The sequence below is a fragment of the Silurus aristotelis genome, assembly GCF_946808225.1.
Source record: "Silurus aristotelis genome assembly, chromosome: 18".
In the NCBI taxonomy this organism is placed as follows: domain Eukaryota; kingdom Metazoa; phylum Chordata; class Actinopteri; order Siluriformes; family Siluridae; genus Silurus; species Silurus aristotelis.
In genome coordinates, this window is record NC_139591.1 from 8,087,919 (window position 1) to 8,109,698 (window position 21,780).

General features: G+C 35.7%; 2 protein-coding genes across 3 annotated transcripts in view; one reads left to right on the forward strand and one right to left on the reverse strand.

The window, feature by feature from the left end:
- The window catches only part of ttc3 (tetratricopeptide repeat domain 3), a 35,087-nt gene extending 17,952 nt beyond the window's left edge, over nucleotides 1–17,135 (forward strand). For both annotated transcript variants that reach the window (XM_083569006.1, XM_083569007.1), the window contains exons 19-46: nucleotides 1,481–1,561; nucleotides 1,652–1,761; nucleotides 1,852–1,978; nucleotides 2,574–2,684; nucleotides 3,021–3,122; nucleotides 3,223–3,315; nucleotides 3,403–3,464; nucleotides 3,618–3,751; nucleotides 3,884–4,201; nucleotides 4,412–4,651; nucleotides 4,746–4,792; nucleotides 5,385–5,441; nucleotides 5,533–5,600; nucleotides 5,694–5,849; nucleotides 6,415–7,006; nucleotides 7,095–7,172; nucleotides 7,371–7,520; nucleotides 7,625–7,764; nucleotides 8,547–8,615; nucleotides 8,748–8,844; nucleotides 8,938–9,041; nucleotides 9,278–9,362; nucleotides 9,661–9,762; nucleotides 13,186–13,469; nucleotides 13,770–13,896; nucleotides 15,108–15,260; nucleotides 15,364–15,456; nucleotides 16,440–17,135. In XM_083569006.1, the coding sequence (XP_083425132.1) occupies nucleotides 1,481–1,561; nucleotides 1,652–1,761; nucleotides 1,852–1,978; nucleotides 2,574–2,684; nucleotides 3,021–3,122; nucleotides 3,223–3,315; nucleotides 3,403–3,464; nucleotides 3,618–3,751; nucleotides 3,884–4,201; nucleotides 4,412–4,651; nucleotides 4,746–4,792; nucleotides 5,385–5,441; nucleotides 5,533–5,600; nucleotides 5,694–5,849; nucleotides 6,415–7,006; nucleotides 7,095–7,172; nucleotides 7,371–7,520; nucleotides 7,625–7,764; nucleotides 8,547–8,615; nucleotides 8,748–8,844; nucleotides 8,938–9,041; nucleotides 9,278–9,362; nucleotides 9,661–9,762; nucleotides 13,186–13,469; nucleotides 13,770–13,896; nucleotides 15,108–15,260; nucleotides 15,364–15,456; nucleotides 16,440–16,574 (3,915 nt within the window). In that variant the 3' untranslated portion in view covers nucleotides 16,575–17,135. The remainder of the gene's footprint in view (nucleotides 1–1,480; nucleotides 1,562–1,651; nucleotides 1,762–1,851; nucleotides 1,979–2,573; nucleotides 2,685–3,020; nucleotides 3,123–3,222; nucleotides 3,316–3,402; nucleotides 3,465–3,617; nucleotides 3,752–3,883; nucleotides 4,202–4,411; nucleotides 4,652–4,745; nucleotides 4,793–5,384; nucleotides 5,442–5,532; nucleotides 5,601–5,693; nucleotides 5,850–6,414; nucleotides 7,007–7,094; nucleotides 7,173–7,370; nucleotides 7,521–7,624; nucleotides 7,765–8,546; nucleotides 8,616–8,747; nucleotides 8,845–8,937; nucleotides 9,042–9,277; nucleotides 9,363–9,660; nucleotides 9,763–13,185; nucleotides 13,470–13,769; nucleotides 13,897–15,107; nucleotides 15,261–15,363; nucleotides 15,457–16,439) is intronic.
- A 651-nt stretch (nucleotides 17,136–17,786) lies between these two features.
- Nucleotides 17,787–21,780, reverse strand: part of vps26c (VPS26 endosomal protein sorting factor C) — a 5,537-nt gene continuing 1,543 nt past the window's right edge. Inside the window, exons 4-8 of the mRNA XM_083569178.1 lie at nucleotides 20,522–20,602; nucleotides 20,320–20,394; nucleotides 18,864–19,014; nucleotides 18,538–18,690; nucleotides 17,787–18,372 (exon numbers count right to left, since the gene is read on the reverse strand). Coding sequence (XP_083425304.1) covers nucleotides 18,290–18,372; nucleotides 18,538–18,690; nucleotides 18,864–19,014; nucleotides 20,320–20,394; nucleotides 20,522–20,602 — 543 coding nt within the window. The 3' untranslated portion in view covers nucleotides 17,787–18,289. The remainder of the gene's footprint in view (nucleotides 18,373–18,537; nucleotides 18,691–18,863; nucleotides 19,015–20,319; nucleotides 20,395–20,521; nucleotides 20,603–21,780) is intronic.

Consider the following 21,780-nt stretch of genomic DNA (forward strand, 5'->3'; position numbering starts at 1 on the left):
AAGTAAAAAAAACGGTGGTGAATTATAATTCAATCTTTGTGACCGCTGGAACTGGAAGTGTATAGTAGTAGTAAAAATCGAATCGGATTAATGCAAATGTATATTGTGTACAGTAAAACGCCATTGGAAGAGCATAATTCGTTCGTGAAAATTGCTCGTGGGTCCATTTGCTCGTATTTTTGAACTAGTTTTCTCCATAAGAATGAATAATGATTTAATCGGTTTTCGCTTTTTTCTGCACTTAAAAAGTATTTGTAGCCTATTTTAACAAACAAATACACCGCAAATTACCGTAATGTAAACATTATTTAAAACTTACTCATGTGGAAGTGTTTGATTGCGAGTGTGAGACGCGCACCACGCTCGTACTTTTCCACTATTTTCTTCTTGGTTTCAATGGTAATTCTATTTACTTTCGTTTTTGCAGCACCATCACTGATTTTCTTGGGAGACATTTTTTAAGATTTTTAGTGAAATAAAAATATAACACTAAAAAATGTTACGTTTTTGCTGCACTGAACAATGAGAGCGACTGAGCGACTGATGCTACCCTCAGCCGACAGCGGAGAACCGGCAGGGTGTGTTTGCTCGTACTATTAGTTGCTTGTACAATAGGGTTTTACTATACTCTGGTAATGGACGGCTATTGTAATGTGATTTTCAGAAATGCTATCTGAGGGTGTACAGCTCTGTTTGCCTGCTCAAACACACCTGATCAAACTTCCTGATTCCTGACTTTAGCCATTGTGTTTGAGCAAAGATATCATCAAAGTGGAGCAGTGAATTTCCTGACAATAATGTGACTAGTATTATTCTACTTAACTGGATATATAAGTTTTTGGTGTTGAGGTCTGAAAAACCTCATTTGGTAGACGATTGAATGCCTAAATTCAATATGAATATATATACTATAAAATATGGCTCTCTAAATGTTTTGCAGTCACTATTGTGGTGGAAACTCACAGCTTCAGAAAGTCACTACTCGAATATTTCCATACAAATATTTTTATGAGAGTGTTTCTATAGGCTAAAGTGGCAAGCATTTAACATCATTGCTAATGATTCCTGTATTTGTCTGAATATTTCATGTCAAAATGACCGCCGTGAAAAAGGTCTATTACACCTGGTTTGTGTTAGACATGCTTAAACATTACATGCACATGTTGTATGAGTTTAATTCACTGGAACTTGCTAATAAGATCAACTTCATTCAAAATGCTAAACATCACAGAATTTGACGGACATAAAATCACACTTTTGCATTGGCAAAGCCACTCTCAAAGGGCAAAAAGAAATCAGCAAATAAACTGGATACTCAAGATATTAAAGATAAGCTGTATTGAAGGATCATCATATATTATTTACATCATGGAAAAGCTAAGAATTGTATATTTTTTTTAAATCCCCTCTCTAGTTGCATTCTAAAATTCCTGTTTTTATTTTTTGTTCGTTTCTTTTGTTTTTTTTTGTTTCCATGCAGGATCTCGGTGTATCTGAACTGGACAGAACTTTGTTGGTCTACGGTTATGCAGCAGCTCTGATAGAAATTGGGCAACCTGAGGTAACAGAAAACACCTAGTTTTATAATAAATCATGTAACATTGATTTAAATGTCTTACATTTTTTTGTTGGTTTTGGTTTTTGTTTAAAGGAGTTGGCTGAAGCTCAGCGGCAGTTTGAGAAACTAAGCACTTCAGCAAACAGAACATTCCAGTCTTTGGTTCATTATGGTTTAGGAAAGGTGTTTCTGAAGGAGAATAAGTAAGTATGCAGTGTGGTGTTTAAGGCAGAAGAGAAAATGTTATTTACTTTGCATAATCTACTTTTGCTTTATTATCGATCTTTTTACAGATTTAGCAATGCCAAAGATGAATTTTGGAAAGCTATTTTGATGGTTCAGAGGCAGATCATGCCAGGAAAATTGACCTGGCCCACCACTAAAGTTACTGTTAAAGAAACCTGTCTTGATTATTTAAAGGTGAGTTTAATGTGTGATTGTGTTTGATTTGAGGCTTTGCCATTACTGTGTGTGTGTGTGTGTGTGTGTGTGTGTGTGTGTGTGTGTGTGTGTGTGTGTGTGTGTGTGTGTGTGTGTGTGTTCATAAATATAAATGTATATATAATGATGATCTTTTCGGACTTGCACAGCACAGTGCACATTTTGTACCACACCGCACACGTTCACTTTATACCACCCCCCTCCGCACACGTTCACTTTAAGGACAATCGCATCAACCACCTTATGTGATTACTGTTTACTGTACATTAGCATACCTTGTATCCATAAGCATACCCTGTATATACAATTTTTTCTATATATATATATATATATATATATATATATATATATATATATATATCTTTATCTTTTATATATTTTATATTTTACATAGTTTATTGTCTTTATTTATCTGCCTTCTTTTTTCTTTGTTTTTTGTTTCCTTGTTTTATTTCTCCCTTCCTATTCCCTCATGCCGGACAGTCGTACAAAGCATTTAACTGCATGTCGTACTCTGTATGTATGTGTAAGTGACAAATAAAATGTTATTTTATTTGATTTAAACTTTTTAAAGGAGAGACTTGAGTGGTATATTGAGACCTGCAAATTCCCACCTAAGCCGGATGCAGTTTGTCGGCATTGCCTGGGACAAGCCATTATCTATTTCACCGATCCAGACTTTAAGGTAAAGCACTCTATACATTTTATTGCATAAAGTGTTTGATTCATGGAAAAATCATAATTTTAACTATAGATGAGTTGGTGAGATGGAATAAAATACCTAAACTGTATTATCCAGGGTTGCCAAACCATTAGTCCAGGCACAGAGTAGATTTTGTCTCTGGACTATTCAGATTTTTTTGTAGATTCAAGTCTAAGTCATATTGACAGTCATTCTAATTAAATATTTGTCCAACATTGATGATTTACTTTAGACACCTCTCTTAATCCACATGCTTTTTCAATTGCATTTAATTGAGTGAGACTGTAACATTGGGAATTTGATATTTGGTTGCCACAGGGCTTCATTCGTTTATCATGCTGTCAGAGGTGCAAGGTGGAGTATCATATGAATTGTTGGAAAAAGTTCAAATCTGCTTCATTTTCGGATAAGAGTGAAAAGGTAAGTAGATGGGTTGAGATCAATATAGCATGTGGATCACTTTACTTTGCTCCTCAAGAGTGCTGAGTTTTTCTTTTTGTTGTTGTTTCTTTTTTTCTAGGATTTTCTGCAGAATTTGTGTTTTACTCCTGACTGTACTGGTACAATCTGTCACATAGTAATATTTGACTCAACTGGTCTTATTAAGTGTGAGGTGGGTTTGTAACTTAAAACTCATAATGCATTGAGTGTCATATATTCCATCAAGTTCTAATGAATCCTTTGCTCCTTTGCTGTTTAGTTTAAATCACCTATTTCTAAGAGCAAAATTCCTGGGGTGAGAGTCAAACAGAAATGTACAAGGTAAATTGTGAATATTTCCCAAATGTATAATAAGATAATATTGTAGAGGCATAGAACAAATCAAGTTTTTATTTCCAACTATATGATTGTATTTCTGCTATATCTAGGCCTCTGTAGTTATGGTGACTATTGCCTTTTTTCACCTGTTTGCAGTCTAAAGAAATTGAAATCTAAAGAGGAACGAAAGCTCCGGCGGAAACAAGAGAGGAGGATGGCTATATCCTTAACACAAAATGAGATGAACAATTTAAAAATAGAAGATGAAACTGAAAAAGAAACGGACAAAGGCATTGACCAATTCAAATACATTTGTTTTATACTAAGCTTAGTAGACTGAATAATAAACATTTTTAGCCTTTGGAAATTACTTGGGGAATTATGGAATCTGTCTAAACTAACGCTTATTTTTTATCTTCTAGCATCGTTCAAGGATTGTGTTGTATACGGAGATCGTGTTTTACACCAAATTGATAAAAACCGAGATCTTTTTAATGATGAGAGACACAATTTTTCTAATATGCAAGAGTCTCTGAGACCATGGATAAAGTTGGATGAGGACAAGGGACATGAGAACATATTAAAAGATTGTGTAGAACCAAAAGTTCTCAGGAAGATAGTGGATCTGCTACTGGAGAGAAAGAACAGGGTTTGGGCCAGACTTTTTCTTCATGATCTCAGCAGCTGCCAAGATGTCAAGCCTAAAGTTCATGAATGGGCTCAACAACTTAACAATGCTGGTAAAAAGCACGTTCGTACATTATGCCTGTATAGAACCAGTCTGTAAATTAAATCAAATAAAACTAGATATTTTTTTCATACAATAATTGCTTTGATGTGTTTACAATTCTGAACTGTACCTTCTAAAGGGTTGTTGATGATTTTGGTGTAAATACACTCTAGGATTTATATGTGCTTTGTTCTTTACATTGACTTTGTCTTGACCACAGGTCTAAAAGCAGCAGAGAAATTTATTAGTCAGTTTAGTGATGAGCTAGAAAAACTGGATTTTTCTTCCCTGTTGGAGTTTCCCCCACTACGTGATATATTTCATAATAAGGACTTCACTGTAGTAGAGTACCTGAGACAAGCAACACCACAGGACAAGCGCCTCTTTATTTGGACTCTAGAGGAATACCGAGGGCACTACCCCTCCTGCCTTACTATCCTTGATGATTATTTTGAAATGGGTAGGAAATATATACATAAGAAATTGTTCAGAAATTTCTCTAAAATGCTTTTGATTTAAGATTTCTTTAATTTTTTTTTTTATTATTTTTTTAGATTCAATATGTTTAGTATTAAAGAAGACAGAAAAAGATGACCACTTAGTAAGTATTGTTTCATAAGTGTGTGTGTGTATATATTATATATTATAGGGCTGTCAGTCAATTACAATATTTAATCATGTGATTGTCATGAGGTAATTTTTGATTAATTGCTACTAATTCCTTTCAAGTTTTTAATACTTTAATCAACATAGACAAATATAGATGCTTTATGCAAATGTTTGTTTATTATTAGTAAAACCAAACTCAACATAGAGCATTAAGACAAAATATTTAGTAATTTTGGTGTTGTAAATCATCAGGAACTTTTGCTATGTTTCCACACGGATGGTTTTAATTGTCGGATGTGTGCATCATACATACGGGATTTTGATGCTTGATTTAATATTTATTTATTTTTTTATATCTGAGTAAAGAAAGGATATCGTAAATAAATGTGCGCTGTGTTGAAGGTTTAAGATCATTTTTCTCTTTAAAATATGTATTTTTTAAATTATTTATTTAATTATTTATTTTCATAATAAAAATGGTCAAACACAAATGCATGCTAATTATTTATATATTTGCTTTATTTGCTCTTCTTATGTTGTAAAAAAATATATATATATTGAAATGCTAAAATTTTTTATTTTAGAGTTCTGTTTATAAGAGTAAAAACAAAAATCGGAAAAAGAAGCAGAAAGAACCAAAGGTAAGGAGTTGTACATAAATCAAGAATGAACTAGATAAACTGTTGTTGTTTATTTAAGGATTGTATTTATTTATTTATTTTTTTTTTTAAGTCTGTCTTACTTCTATCGGGGATAAAAAGAGACGAAGAGGAGGATTTCTTCACTGAAGAAGATTCACTGTAATATTTGTTTACTTGCATATTCATTAATTATTGCTTATAAATTAATTACAGGAATTGACATTAATCACTCACGTGAATTTTTATCTCTAGAGTGCTGCTGGATAGTGCTGATCCCTTTAGTGTTCCAGTATATTTAAGGGAGCAGGTTGCAGAGTTCGAGGGGCAGTATGTCAATTCAAGATACTTTAACCACTATAAGAGATTTATAGACAATGACCCAGACCCAACTCAAGAGACTTTATATGAGTGAGTAATTTTAAGTTTTTAATCATCACTACTATATGTCTTGAGCAGTTATTTACATTTTAGCAGTGTTAAAAAAATCACTAGCTGCTTATATACCTGTCTGTTTAGTGACATGACCTCACATTATTTTGAAAAAAAATTATATCCAGACTGAAATAGGAATTTTGTGTAATGTCGAGGAAAAAAAATAAACGTTACGTTGCCAGGGATCCAACCATTAACTTATTTTTCCTAGTCTATATTAAATCATGTTTCTAACAAACTAAGCATTTAATATGAATTTCATTTTTGCAACAAGCTAATGAATTTATGATTTGCCCACTTTTGCACAGACATGTATTTATTATCTTTCTGGAAGTCAGCTAGAGTGAAATGTATATTAATTCTAAATATAGATTGGTTTTGCTCATCTACAGTGGTGTGCTATTATAACTAAAGACTTGAACTAAGTATACATAAGAGTATGGGGGAGAGAGTCCAAAAACAATCCAACAGTTCTGTTTATAAAGATTTTTCTTTATGTTGTATCACATTCTCTTTCTCTTGTTTTCTCTCGCATTCTTAGCTACTTTGCACAGATTCTGGAGGAGCATGGCCCTCTTGAGGTGTCAGACCCCCTGCTTGTGGGTGAGCTGCAGCACTTTCCACCTGAAGCACAGCAAAAGATTGAAGCTGCTGGGGGACTCAAACATTTCTTGCGAGGCTCTCTTCGATTTGTAATGTTTAACAACTCTGTTGGATTAACGTCACACTCGGTGTGCTTTCAGCACAATATGGATGAAGACGCGTCTATATCAGACAACTTTCCCTTTAATAATTGCAGCATGGACATTTCAAAAGCTAAAGGATCCTGCCATCTTAATCCCTCAGCCAAAGAATTTCTGCCCCAGTCTAACCATTTGAGTCTAGTTGATTGTGAATCTTATGACCTTGCAACTTGTCCTGATCTCCCAAATCCTTATGTTATGGTTTCTCCGGATTTTAGTTATGGATTTGGGCCACATGTTGAGCCTGGAACTGTAAAACTTGGTGTACAAGAATCACAATATCATGATGACTTTGTAAATGTCCCACTATTAGAGGCTTTCAGCTCTGATGCTAGTTATATTAATTTTAATGAAGACTCAAGTCCTAAAAGTAAGGCAGTTTCTGTTCAGGTAAGATCTTTTTAAAATTATTTTTTAAATGTCTTTGGTAAATGTCAATCAGTTGCAAAATGTAAGGTTTGTTCGTCTCTTCATTTAGACACATTCAGGTAACAGGGATACCAGAGATAATGTTGCCATTAATACAGAACCATATGAACAGTTTGAAAAGAACAGAGTGAGTTTTACCCCATGTTAATGATTTATTAATTGTATAAGTGTGTGTGTGTGTGTGTGTGTGTGTGTGTGTGTGTGTGTGTGTGTGTGTGTGTGTGTGTGTGTGTGTGTGTGTGTGTGTGTGTGTGTGTGTGTGTGTGTATAAAATGTATGTATATGTTTTTTTCCCTCCCTCTTAAACCTCTCTTTCTGCTTTTAGGGAGACATGACACAAACAGAAAAAATCAACATAAAACTTGAAAAACGCATTCAAATGATGAGGGAAAACCTAAACGCTTTACAAAACAAAACAAAAGAGTCTTATTCTGTACTTGATGATGAAGTAAAGGAAATTAATCACCACATAGAGGTACAGATCAAACTCCACTTTCTTTTTGCTTTATTACAAACTTCTACAGCGGACACGTTTTTTTTTACTTTTTTTTTTTTTTTTTTTCGCATATGCATGTCTAGATTTCCAACAAAGAGTTGACTTTGTTCCAACAAAAGCTTGAGGATGAGGTACGGAAAGATCAGCAGGAGAAGAGAGACCACCAAGAGATGCTGAAGAGTTTGAAAGGTGAAATCAAAGAGCTTGTGGATTTTCAGGACAGGTGAGAGAAACAAATCCCAAATAGTCCGTCCGTCCGTCCTTCCTTCCTTCCTTCCTTCCTTCCTTCCTTCCTTCCTTCCTTTATATATATATATATATATATATATATATAAGCATATCTCCTATATGCATTTGGAAATGAGGTTAATCTTTGTTTTATTTTTATTTTTTTAAGGGAATTCTAAGTTAAATTAGATTAAATTAGTACAACACTATTTAGGTGGGGAGAAAGACAAATGTATAAATCAGACAAATATGTCAAATCTGTCCATAGTTTCTATATTCCAACTTTTTCCATTTCTCACTATTTTTGAAGTTTTAAATTACTTTATATAAGGGAATTAAACATCCTATTATTAATTCAAAAGGATAGGTTTTCTATTACAATACAGTGTACAACACACTCCACAGTGTCTCCACATTACCTTCACAACAGCTAAATATGGGGTGCATTAATGTGCCTTTTAAGTTTTATGCATTATAATTGTTTGCTTGTTTCATGATTTCTACTCAGCCTCATGTACTTGTCATTGCTAGAACACATACTTCGTCATAGTTTCAAGAGGTACATTAAAGCTGTCAGAGTACTTGGATTGGCTTTATGATAAACCACCTAGCTACTGTACAAACAAAATTCTACATTACTATTAAATTCATAGATTATGATATAAAATAGATAATAGGCACAGCAAATGCATGAGGTTGTCATTTCAATGGGTTTCTATGAAGTTTATGATCTTTGTTCTCTGTTTTCATTACCACATCTGTTTATGTACTTACCAGTTTTTCCAAGCTTATCCAGGAGAAGAATATGGAGTATCAGGAAGAACTTGAGCAATTATTTGCAAAAAGGCAAGTACTTTGACCACTTCTGTTATACATTATTTGATTTCTTTTAAAAGATGGTGGCTTGTGCCTTAGTAAAAAGCTGAAGTGTGCTGATGAAAGGTTTTAATGTCTGTGTTTATATTGTTTATCCTGAAGTAACCAGTGGGCAGCTGAGAAGATGAGTTTGGAGGATGAAATAAAGAAACATAATGATCTGTGTGCGAAAGCAAGCGGTCGATCACTCGCAGGACAGGTAAGCATCGTAACGCTATTGACTTAAAGCAATTTCTTTGTTCAAATATTCAAAATGAAAATAGAAAAAGAATATACGTTGTTCGCCACGCAGGTGTCCATCCTGAAAAACAGACGAGAGCACGGGCTACGAGGCTTGAGGAAGTACTTGTCAGGAGGAAAAGCAATTCTAAAACACCTGACTGAGAGATCGCACACGTAAGACCACACAAATATGTAGGACCAAAGCATTAAGTAGCCAGATGTGTTCTGTAAAGGTGTAGAGAGTGTTTTCAGTTTAGTAAATCCTTTCAAGTACAAAACAATCAGACTGATCAAATTTGTCATCTGCTGTATTTATTTATTATTTGAAACCTTGATATAAGCATTTTGCACATATTAAAATATTAATTTGAAATCTAGGATTTATTTATCTTTTTTTTTTTGGCCTACAGGTACCCACCTACAAGCTTAAGTTCAATCATTGAGGCCTGGAAATCATCCATACAGGAAGTTGAGGAGAAGATCATCAGAACTGAGGTTGGACTGCTATTATGTCTATAACAATTCAAAAGTTGTAAATTGTACTTTTGTTTAGATTTTTCTGCTTATTTGATGCAGAAGGGCCCACATTTTGCACCTCACTGCACCTAAATAACTGATCCTAGACTATCCCATGGATTTCCGGATCCTTTGCGTTCATAGATGTCATTATTGATTAGTTGTTTTATTGTCTGTTTATTACCATGTGTAAGACGAGGCTCCATGGCAAGTCTAAATTTTGCTCAATACCAGTATTTCTTTGTAACGTGTGTGTGTGTGTGTGTGTGTTTTGTAGAGGCAGTATGAAGAGCAGTTAGAGCTTGTGAAAAAGGGCACCAGCCTGTCTTCTCTCCCTGCATTTGACATACCGAGCCCCCCTGCCCCTCCCTGTGTCCCGGTAAGAATGTTAATATTGATTGATGTTTGTTTCTTGCTGCTGTTGAGCAAGAACACATTAACCTCTTGTTCACTGTTCTATTTTTATTCCCACTTCATTCATGAAGTATGTCACATCATTGTTCTCTCTACAATTTGATAGAATTCTTAGTTGTATTTTTTTTTTCATCACTATAATATTCAGCATGCGCTACAGAGACACGTTCACCGTCCACTTTATTAGGAACCGTACTGTCATGCAGTTATCACATCAGCCAATCATATGGCAGCAGCGTAAAATCTTGATCATGAGGCATCAGAATGAGGGTAAAATTTGACGCCAGTTACAGATTGACCTTGGCATGGTTGTTGGTGCCAGCAGTAGTTGTTTAGCAGTCATGGACACTGATCCTGGGTAAAAGAGAAAAGATCACTTTATTGAGAGCTGTATAGTTGGGTGTGGGGGAGATGATTAAGCAAAAAAAAAATAATTCCAAACAAAAATGTTTGTTTCCCCAAAAAAGTGAATTTATTTATTTTTTGCTAATAACAGATATGGCCGTGAAACAGTAGATGCATTATTGTGCACAGAGAAGATTGTTGCTAATAAGCCAGAGAAGCAACATTCAATAAAGCCATTACCAAGATTTATGTCTTAAGATTATATCTTTATAACACATAATACATTACCGCTAAATTGAAACCCCCAAGCTCGCAAAATGAACAAAAAAAAACACAGGGGATTCATGTTTATTATTATATTTAGAAAAGACCAGTTTTTATGCCGCTCGTATCATTTTATTTTGTTGTATTTATCCGCCACACCTTAAAGGCCGGTCCCTGAAAATATTGTCTGACATTAAACCGGACCGCCGCTTTAAAACATGTTCTGTTCAGTGCACATTTGTAGATGTTATATTTTCTGATTTAACAGTAGCTTTTTTTGTTTGTTTTTTCTTTATCTTTAAGTAAAGAGGCTAGATTCTTAGAGTTTTGTGAAAGATGCGTTGTCTAACCATATCACTTTTCCACATCTCTGTAACCAGTGCTTGTGGTTTTTGCACTGCTTCTCAAAAGTAGATTTCCTTTTGTAATGACTGGTTTGTGTGCTGCAATCCTTCTAATAATATCCATCTCTGTGTAGTTCCTGCTGAAAGTCTAGAAGTTGGACTTCTGGATTATTTATTTATTAATTTTTTTAGACAATGCACTAATTTATTACCATCCATTTATGGCAACAGCATTCCAGGATGGCAGAAGCCTCTTTTAGCAGTAGAATCCCTGCTACACTGCAAAAAATAGGAATGGTTTTAGGAAAATGAATAATTTATGTGAATTGAATTTTAGTTAAAAGTCCCAAGATGCATTTGATTAACTGGAAATGATGTTGGGGGGAAAAAAAGGGGGGGGGGGGAGTCAAAATAAACTCCGAGTTAACACCATCAGTTTCATTATTAGTTGTAGAGAAGCAGCCTGCTCTATGTTAAGCTGGGATTTCCAGCTATTGAAATCAGCCCTTATTAATGTCAACTTTACACTTTTTATCTGTGGGCATAAACAAAGATCATTCTAAAAAGCAGTTATATTGCATGTGTAGGCAGAGGACAAAACGGTTTCTGCATTTAAGCTCGATGCAACTGCACTGCTGTTTTTTTTTTTTTTTGTTTGTGTGTGCTACAAGTACCTCATCGGAAAACAAATTCCAATTAGATCTAGACTTAGAAGTAATTTTAATACATTCAATCAATTCCTGTTCTGTTTTTTAATTAATTTATTGCATATTATATAATATAAATATTAGACATTAAAATTGTTAGAGCAGACATTGAAAACACCACTGGTGTGGCGCAGGTTTAAGTATGTGTAATTGATTACATTTTGCGTCTTCGCAGAACACACAGGCTTCCTAAATAGCCGTTTTATTTTGTGTTTTAATATTCATAGACATTAGTCCATTTCACCATGTGATCAGATTTTTCCACATTTTTTGGATATCATTAAGCTCTAAAATTATTTTGTGGACCCCCTGTTTTTTTATTTGTGATTGTAGAACAAACACAAGTATAGAATAAATGTTTGATTAGGGTAAATTTACAGTAATACTTTGTTAATGCACCATTACATTTCATTTATAAGGTTGGTGACTCGTGTGTTCATGCTTCTAAATGTACCGTAAATTCATACTTAAAGTTTTTAATACTCTAATCAACATGGGCAATGGACAAATATGGATGCTTTTTGCTAATATATAAAAGTACTATATATTGTACTATATACTATATATTATACTATATATATTAGTGAAACCAAACCCAACCTAGAGCATAAAGACAAAATATTCTTGTAAATGTTTTAAAGTAATTATGGTGTTTTAAATTAAAGGCGAAATTGAATACGTCTAAACGGTTACACGTCGAAACCTTGTGTGTGTGTGTGTGTGTGTGTGTGTGTGTGTGTGTGTGTGTGTGTGTGTGTGTGTGTGTGTGTGTGTATATATATATAACACACACACTATATTGTCAAACGTATTGGGTCACCAGGTCATAGGTTGGTATGTGATTTTTCAGCACTGCATTCTACATTTCGTCCCAATTTGCTCTTATAATTCCGTCTAATCTTCTGGAAAGCGGCTCCACTTGATATTGGAGTGAGCTTATGGATATTTGTGTTCAATAGCCACGAGGGTGTTATAAAAGGCAGGTACTGATGTAGGTGAGGTGAGGAGGCCTGGGGTGCAGTCAGCGTTCCAATTCATCCCAAAGGTGTTCAGTAGGGATGAGATCAGAGCTCTATAGCAGACCACTCAAAATCTTCCTCTTCATAGCATATAAACCATAATCATCATGGAGCTCACGGTGTGCACAGGGGCACTGCCATGCTGGAACAGGTTTGGGTTTCCAAGTTCAAGTGAACGCAAAATTACATTTTAGCGCATCTGAAGACAATTGAGTGCCTCCAGTTTTGTGTTAACACATATAGCAGGAAAGGTCAGGTGACCCAATACTTTTGGAAATATAGTGTATGTATGTGTGTGTATATATATATATATATATATATATGTTTTTTTTTTTAATAAGAATAAAAGCTCCACAGGTCAAATTACTACAGAAATGTAATGTTTAGGATGTCTTAACTAAAGAACAAAATGTTATATTATTAATATTATAGCTCCATCTCCATGCTTTTCGGTTGATTGCCATAATTGCTGCATGCACTTTCTTTATTCTTTACCTTTAGTATGATGCATCCCAGTTGACTGCAATAATGCGCTCCTTAGCAGAAACATGGTTTAGTCATCTTATAAACATTTTAAGTAAATATTTCCATTTACAGTGCTGGGCAGATTCGTCCCCGAAACATGAAAGATTAATCAGTGTAACCCAGTGTAGAGCTACTTCATGATTGTTGTAATTTAAGCTTAACTACAATGATTTGTGTCCTGCAGGCGTTTCTTCATCCACTCTCCAATCAGCAGTCAGTTTTGCAGCAGCTCCCTTTGCATCATGCACAGCCACACACCACATACGGAGTTCAGCAGCACCCTGCCAGACCTCAAACACACATAGCAGTAAACACACACCATGCCGTGCACACACCTCTAGCAGCCAGTGAGGTTGTTGCTGCTTCGGCGCCCTCTAGTGTCTCAGCTCCAGCTCAGCCTCCACAGCCTCTCGTTGTGTTTGAGAGGATCGTGGATCGTCTCAGCGCCATGTTTCCTCATTATAGCAGGTGACCCTTGCACATCTGTACATCAATGTGTTACAATGTTTTGTCAAAACCAGTGATATATCAACGTTTTTCAAGGGGTTTTAGATATTGTAGCAAAGAAAGGGTTTTTTTTAAATTACATTGTCATATAAATAAAAAAAACAACAAAAAAAGAATGTATAGAATGAGACGGAAAAGCAAAAGAATTAAAGTATGCTGTCTGTCCATCAAGCCTGAAAATGACGTGAAGATGGAACATTTCAGCATGCAAAGCAGTTTCCAGTCATCTTTGTAACCTGTATTTTCCTCTCTATGTTTCAGATCAGTCTTGACAAAATTTATTCAGGAGGTCCGCTCTATGACCGGTGGCACTCTAAACATGCTGAAGTATGAAGAACTCATCAACAGAGCTGCTCAACTCATCCTTGACCACCAGGAGCACTCACAAGTAAGACCTCACTTATTAACTTCTTAAAACTAAAAAATTGCAAAACATAGGGCAAATCAGTTTCTTCTGTTTATACAGCATAACCGGTATAGTAACACACTTGTGGCTGGTTAATGGTTATTTGTTTTGTTCGAGCTCAAGTTTTATTTCTATAGCACAATTTGACAACGGACATTGTCTCAAAGCAGCTTTGCAGAATTTTTTTTTTTTATAATAGTGAATGTGTGTTAATCCTTAATGAGTGAACCTGGGGTAACTATGGCAAAGGAAAAACTCCCTTAGATGGTATAAGGAAGAAACCTTGAGAGTAACCAGACTCGAAAGGGGCACCACGTCCTCATTTGGGTGATATCAAGAGTATGATTATGAATCTTAAAAAAAAAAAAATTATATATATATATCAAATGAGAGCGAGGGGGCACCTGAGTGTGTGTGATTATGTCCTTTCTACAGTCTGACACAGTAGGTTGACATTGTGGAACCAGGAGCTCATAAAATAGCTTAAAATCTGAGATCATCATAGATCCAACACCTACTCCTCCATGCTATGAACTTTTATATGTTCAAACAAATCCAATGTCAAAACTGGTGTTTTAAGAACTTCTCTGGATCTTAAACCAAATGCATTTGATTTCATTTTGTTCTTATTGGCATTATTCAAAAGACCAAAAATCCGAACGCATTTCATGCAGAAACTATGTTTTATATTAAATGCTTATATTACTGTTTATCAGATTTTTATTACCAATCAAAGCTTTGGACAGTTTTTTTCTTTATGTAAATAATACTGAAGTCATCCAAACTATGGAAGAACATATATGGAATGATATAGTAAACAAAAACATTGTTAAACAACCCAGAACATGTTTTCTATTTTAGATTGTCAAAAAATAGCTACGTTTACCGTTGATAGTCTTTCCAGAACGGTCTTCATTTGCCTTGTCCAGGGTTTATTTGTGACATTTCGTGCATTATTAATGTGCTTTTGACCTTCACTTGTCTTGCACAGAGGAAAGAGGAAGTACAAAGTCAGTAGCCCTAATAGTGATACTACAACTATTGTACAATTCTATACTGGTTCTGTCATCATTTCAGTGTCCTCAGAATTTATATACAATGTTGACGACAATAAAATATGTCCAAATGTTTGACTGGGAGTGTATATGTAAGTGAAGGGTAAGAATCTGATTAAGAAATGTTTTTTTGAGAAGGAGCGGATGAACTTGCCAAGTAGGGATGTACCCAGAGTGAGAGATTTACCAGCACCAAGTCCGGCTCCTTCCATCGACAGAGCTTCAGCAACTCCCCCACCTGCACATGTGTGGAAGAGCGTGTCCTCTCCACAGCGCAAGACTTCGAGAGCCGTAAGAATTTGCAGCACTTGATATCCGACACTAACGTCATACTTCAAACTATATTCATATTTTCATACACTACACTGAAATCTCTCTCTCTTCGGCGTCGCAGCTGAACATGGAAGACCCTTGCATTATTTGCCACGAAGATATGGCACCAGAGGACATGTGCGTGCTGGAGTGTCGCCATAGCTTCCACAGAGAGGTGAGAGCGGTGGCTAAACGTTTCGAGCATTTCGCTAATGCGTTATATATGAAACCTATTAAAACGTTAAACTTTAGTACCCCTGTATAATGGGAGAAAATTCATTCATTTTAATGAAAATTTTCCCAGAAGTTTATTTCTATTCTACTTTTAGAGTGGATTATTGGTGTTAATTAATAAGTAAATAATAATACATGAAGAAAGCCTGTAGTTAATAGCACTTTAGAGCAGGGGCCCCCCAAACATGAGCCATATCATTTTACTTTGCTTTAATGGGGGCCGGGTCTCAGGGGCTCGAGTGACTGCCAGTATTATTGTGGAGATTTTAAAAATCATAATAAAATGTATGTATTTATGCCTCGTAATGCTGGATTAGGTTATTTTGTTATGCACCGGACAGACAAATGACCATTACTTTTCAAGAGATATGTAACTTATTAAAAGAGCTTTATTACTGACTCGATCAAGTGCCCAAGAGTTTTAGCCTGGTATGGCTGGGACTTGAAATAACAACCCCCCAGATCGAACAAGCCTTAACCACTAGGCTACCACCTCCCACACTAACAAATAATTAGGCTACGTTTATAAGTACAATTTTAGTTGAAATTTTAGTTTGAAAGCCAACCTTTTATTATCTAATACAGATATAAGTAAAACATGTATTTAAAATTATCACATTTTCTAAATATGTCTCTGGCACGTCGTATTTGGCCTGCGTTAGAGGTTTGGAAAAATGGCAAGGCTTGGCCAGAATGTAAATTCGACACCCCTGCTTTAGGTAGAAATCAATTGGAAACCCAGGACAACTTTTAATCATAAAATGACTCTTTTGCATCATTAAAAATAGCTTTTTAATAATAATTATGTTGAACAACATATTGAATACAGTGAGATTTTTCTGCCATTTTTTAGTTTATAATTAATGGAATCTACACAACTTTTTGTTATGACGAGTGTATTTTGACTTATTTTATGTCTATTAGTGTATAAAGTCGTGGCTGAAGGAGCAGAGCACTTGTCCCACCTGCCGAGAGCATGCACTTTTACCTGAGGATTTCCCCATGTTGCCTGGACGACATAGACGGGGACACATGCATGCAGCATCCTACTTGTATTAGCAGTTTGTTTATGTTCTACACACATCTGCTCTACAACTATATAATGAATAACATATAATGTTCAATATTAATAAAAGTATTTATTATATAGCAGATCTAATTTGCTATATAATGTAACCAAAATAAGTTACCACATATAAACTGTATATAACAGTGATTGGGACAAATTTAGGCATTTAATTTCCCCAATTCTGGGGGGTGGCTTTTATTTTTTCCCTTTTTCTTTTTAATTTGGGATAAAAGATTGAAGAGATTTCTCATGTTAACTTCTTCCACCACAGTTATTAAGGACCAATCAGTTTTAATTAGTTTTACTTCTGTTTCTGATCAGTTTCTTGATTATATTTGTTTAGTACATATAATTTTACATTTTAACAAAGATATCCATTTTGTTTTTGCATTTTCTTTTTTTGTTGTTAATTTCAAAATTCATTTTTGACTGGTGAAAATTACAGGTTCCTGATACAAAAATCCCACGGTATCCTGGTTTCCAAATCAGATTTTTGTATTATAATATTTTTTTTTTTGTAATGTAGAAAATAGCATATTAAACATTTGGAAGTAACCATACTGATCTGAAACTTTGTTGTTGTCGTCATGTTTATTTCTATTTCTGTGAACCTTTTTTCTGGATAAAAGTTTTGGGACACCTGAATTTTCCAGCCATACGTGGTTCTTCCCCAAACTGTTACCACAACGTTGGAAACAGTTGTATAGGATGCTGTGGAACAAAATGTTTTCCTTCGCTTGAACTAGGAGACCTAAACCTGTTCCAATACGACAATACCCCTGTGCACAAAGAGAGCGCCATAAAGAAATGCTTTATCTGGGTTGGAGGGGCAGATCTTAGTGGCCTGATATGCTCTGACCTCAACCCTACTGAACACCTTTTGGGATGAATTGGATTAGTGACTGCACCTCAGGCCTCATCACCTCACCTACCCTCAGTACCTGAATTTACTAACACCCTTGTGGCTGAATGAGCAAAAATCTCCATGAGCACATTGCAAAATGTTGTGGAACATCTTCCCAGAAGTGTGTAGTTAGCAGTATGTCCAAATAGCAAACTTTTGTCCATATAACGTATATCCTGCTACACGGTATAGGTCTGATGCTAACAGGCAGATGCAGAGTCGTCTTCCGGTGTGATTTCATTATTAGTGTCATTATTTTAACACTGATTTTTGTGGAGGTTTCCCCCCCCCCCCCCCCCCTCATTCTAACCAGATAAAAACCTTTTTGACAAACATGAAAACCAGATGGGGACCGGATTTATTTTATGCAAACATTAATACTAATTTATTTTTGCACGATTTATTTATACGCGGGACACAAAAGACCACGTGAAGGCCACAATTCGGGTTTTTTTTTTTGCACGCGAACATATGCTGTATTGAGGAAATGTATGGATCTGATGATACTATTGTGTGAAATGATCTGATGTGTTTACATTTGAACAAATATAGGGTGTCCTGAAATGCCTAGGTGTAAAGGAATACCCACGAAATAAAATCAAAAGAAGGAAGAGGTTTGATTTTTGACGGCGATTCCAAGATTCACAATCGGAAAATGCCAAAAACGGCATGTATGTAATAATGGGTCCGTCTGTAGCTGTAACAATATCCATGCTGCCCGTTTCTAAGTGGCACTTAAACAGTTAGAAGGCCACTCCCAGATTCTTCCAGAAAACGTCGATGAATCCGCGGGCTCTGATCTCATATTCGGCACAGCTTCAACGGGAAGTTCTCGGTTATTAAATGATCGTCAGTGAAAACAATCACCACGTTCACCTCAAACTCTGCAAGAAGAAGAAGTGACATCCTGTTAGTTTACATTCTCGGTATGGGGGGGGAAGCCATTATGACCTGACTGCTTTAGAATGTTCCACTGTAGGTGTGGCATATACCATTATTAAAGATGAACTGTAAAAAGAGGAGTCGGTAGAAAACGTGATGAGACTCACCAACTTTAAAGTTTGTGGTTTCGAGTGTAGGGCACGTGAAAAGCCTGGGAAAGACCATGTATATAGGAATGGGGAGGCCGTGACACACATCTCCTTCTGCCATCTGAATGTTCTGAATCTCTGTCGCATCTCTGGCATAGCCCTCAGCACAGCCTGAATCCAAAAAATGCAATTATCAGTATTAAATCGATTGATCCGATGTAATCAATATAAAGGAGCAGTTATCTTCAGCCGCTTCTTTCTTCTCATACGAAAACACGGTGCTGCTCCGATCTACTTTTCTACTATATAATAGTCCTAGAGACTTTTGTGTTCCTCGTCCTCACCGCACGTCTCAACCCGCACTAGCTGCAACTCGATGCTTTTGATGGCGACCTCTGAACTCTCCACCACCAGCTCCCCTGTAAGCGGCTGCGTGATCACACAGTTAGTGGCGTCCAGGTGGCCTCTGATCAAGAACTTTGGGAGGGAACTTTTCTAATAAGAACAGAAGGACAAAAGAAACTCGACACCCTAAAGGCTTCAATAAAAAAAACAAAAAAAAAACAATATGCTATTCCTCAAATGAATCATCAAATCCTTCTGGGTTTTACATATTACACTTACACAACATGTATTATTTGTAAATAGATGTTTAGGATTTTTGGATTTGGTTTGTTGACCAAAATGTTCAACCAGTTTCTCAGAGGGATTCAGAAATGAACTGTAGAATTTGTAGTTTTACAAAATTGGGTCACCCGTACTTCCAATACTGCACTTTTTACACAACACTTTCTTCCTTGCCATCCTCCCATTCAGTCCTCAATTATGCAGAGATCCTGAAATGGTTGTTGGCGGCTTCCACTTCCTCACTATTGATCTAACGGTGCTTTCCGGGATGTTCAACCACTTGGATATCTAACACCACTGAAAATTCAATTCTATTAGCTTACCTTCAACTTCCTTCGAATTCTCCTTAGTATTCTCACTGCTTCAGACTGACCGTCTGACTGACCGTCTCCTCTCGATGACAAGTCAAACCGATCTGTTTTATTTCACTGGTGAATTCGTTCATTTATTTTTTCAATTAAAACTTCTAATAAAAATATTTTCAAATGATGGGTTGCAGTTTTTATATTTAAAAAAAATCCAATAATACATATGTGATTTTATTTAGGCCAAAGGTAAAGCATTCGGGACTTCTAGGGAAAAGTAACAGTCGATTAAAATAATCTTCCTTGGCATTTATCCAAATCAGTCATCTCTCACTCACACATCCATTAAGTGAAGTGAAGAGACGTGGAGGTAAGTGGACTCGGAAGATGGTGGACAGGAATGAGGTAAGTACATATAAAGTTATGTTCGGTTGAAGTAGCTGGACTCGTATTACTCAGAGAACATATCAAAAGCCTATATTCCTAGAGAGTTACCTAAATAGTTAAGCTGGACATCGAGTGTTTAAACATTAACACAATTGTGTTCATTGCTTTTCTCTGGAAATCCAGCAGGCTCCAAATTTGACCTTTTATCTCTTTTTTTTATTTGTATCAAAGCGTCACATTTTTTTCCCCCCTGATTTTATTTCCGTACATTTAAAAAAAAGAAAAAAAAAAACTAACCTGCATGATATAATTTTCGGGTGAAAGTTTTCACACCGATATCCAAAAATTATATTCAAATAATTCACAACTTGAACTTTTTCATCCTTGCTAACCCTTTGGTCCATTACACAACCCTAGTGTTAGTGAAATAGCTTAATCAATGTCTAATGTACACTGTAGAAAAAAAGTGAATTTGTTTGACCTCTTTCACATTCTGCAACGTTTCTGGCGTGATGGTGAAATCCACTGGAGTCGGCTGCACTTTGGATTTCTGTGACTGCAAAATGTGGGTGTGGTTAAAAGTAAACGTGGTATGATTGACTCTATTGTGCTTATTTGATTGAATTTATTCACAGAAATATGCAGTCGAGATGGACACGACAGAAATTTGAGCAACACCTTACCTGACAATGGACCATGAATTCGCAGGTTTTGCTCAGGTCTTTTGCCAGCAGGGGGCGCTTCATATCACAGCGAATAGTATACTGGACACGGAGAGAAAATGGTGACGATTGCTCAAGAACCAGTGCTACACATTTTAGTGTATTAACAATATATCATGTTATTTAAAGTCATCGTTTCTAATACATTATATATCACAACATTTAGGTAAGAAAATGGTGTACCAGTACATTTATTAATGCGAAAAAGGCTTTAAAAATTCACTTGTGAAGTCAGTCAAAAAGGAACTAATGATACTCAATATTCTCAAAAAAAAAAAAAACAACCAAAAAAAAAAATTTAACTGTATTGTAATTACTGTCATTTTACAATATCGGATTATATTGTCTAAGGCCACATTGTGATAAATTCTGAAACATGATTGGTCCAAAAGAGGTAAAGTTTTTCTTCAGGTCTGACAGCAAAGTAAATCACAGGTTTATTTTCGTTTGTTTGCTTCCGTTAACCCAACACTTGTATGGAGGGAGGTTGAGGCTAGCTCTGTTTACAAGAAAGTACTTTATTTTAAGGCTGTATCTATCGATTATTTTAGTAAATGAGTATTCTACTGGATTATAACATCGATTAATCGGATAAGGCAAATACTAAATACACCAGAGAAAATTAGTTTTAATCAATTAAATTTGAGGGGATGACGCTGCCTGATTGGGCGAAAAATAAGTGGGAATTGCAGAAATAAAGTCGGAATTGGGCAAACTTATTTTTTTATTTGTTGGAAACGGGCTTCCATATGAATCATCTTCTCACCCCTCGCCGTTTTTTTCCCAGTTCCTCCATTTTTTTTTTATTCTGCGGTGTCTTCGGTGTTTACCTGTTCGGCGCGCTCCAGAGTTTAGCGGGTGGTGCGTCAGTATTAACGGTCCGTGGGGAACCAATATGCTCTGTGCGCAGTTAAATGAACTAAACAAAGCATCGAGTGATGTGGATTGTTCTCCGACGATCATCATGCACAAGTTACCGTATGGTTTCGGCATTTTCCAGGGTGAGTACTTCAACTTTTACCAGAATCTTTGTAAAAACATGAGTATCTGTACTTCTTCTTGAGTGAAGGATATGTGTACTTTTGCTATCTCTGTTTATAGCAGATATTACGTAAGTGATCGTTATCTTTAACTAACTGCTCCGCTATAATAGGAATAAAACAGTACCGGATGCCGGTATTAGAAATCAGTTTTAAGGTAGGATCATTAACTTTGCATTG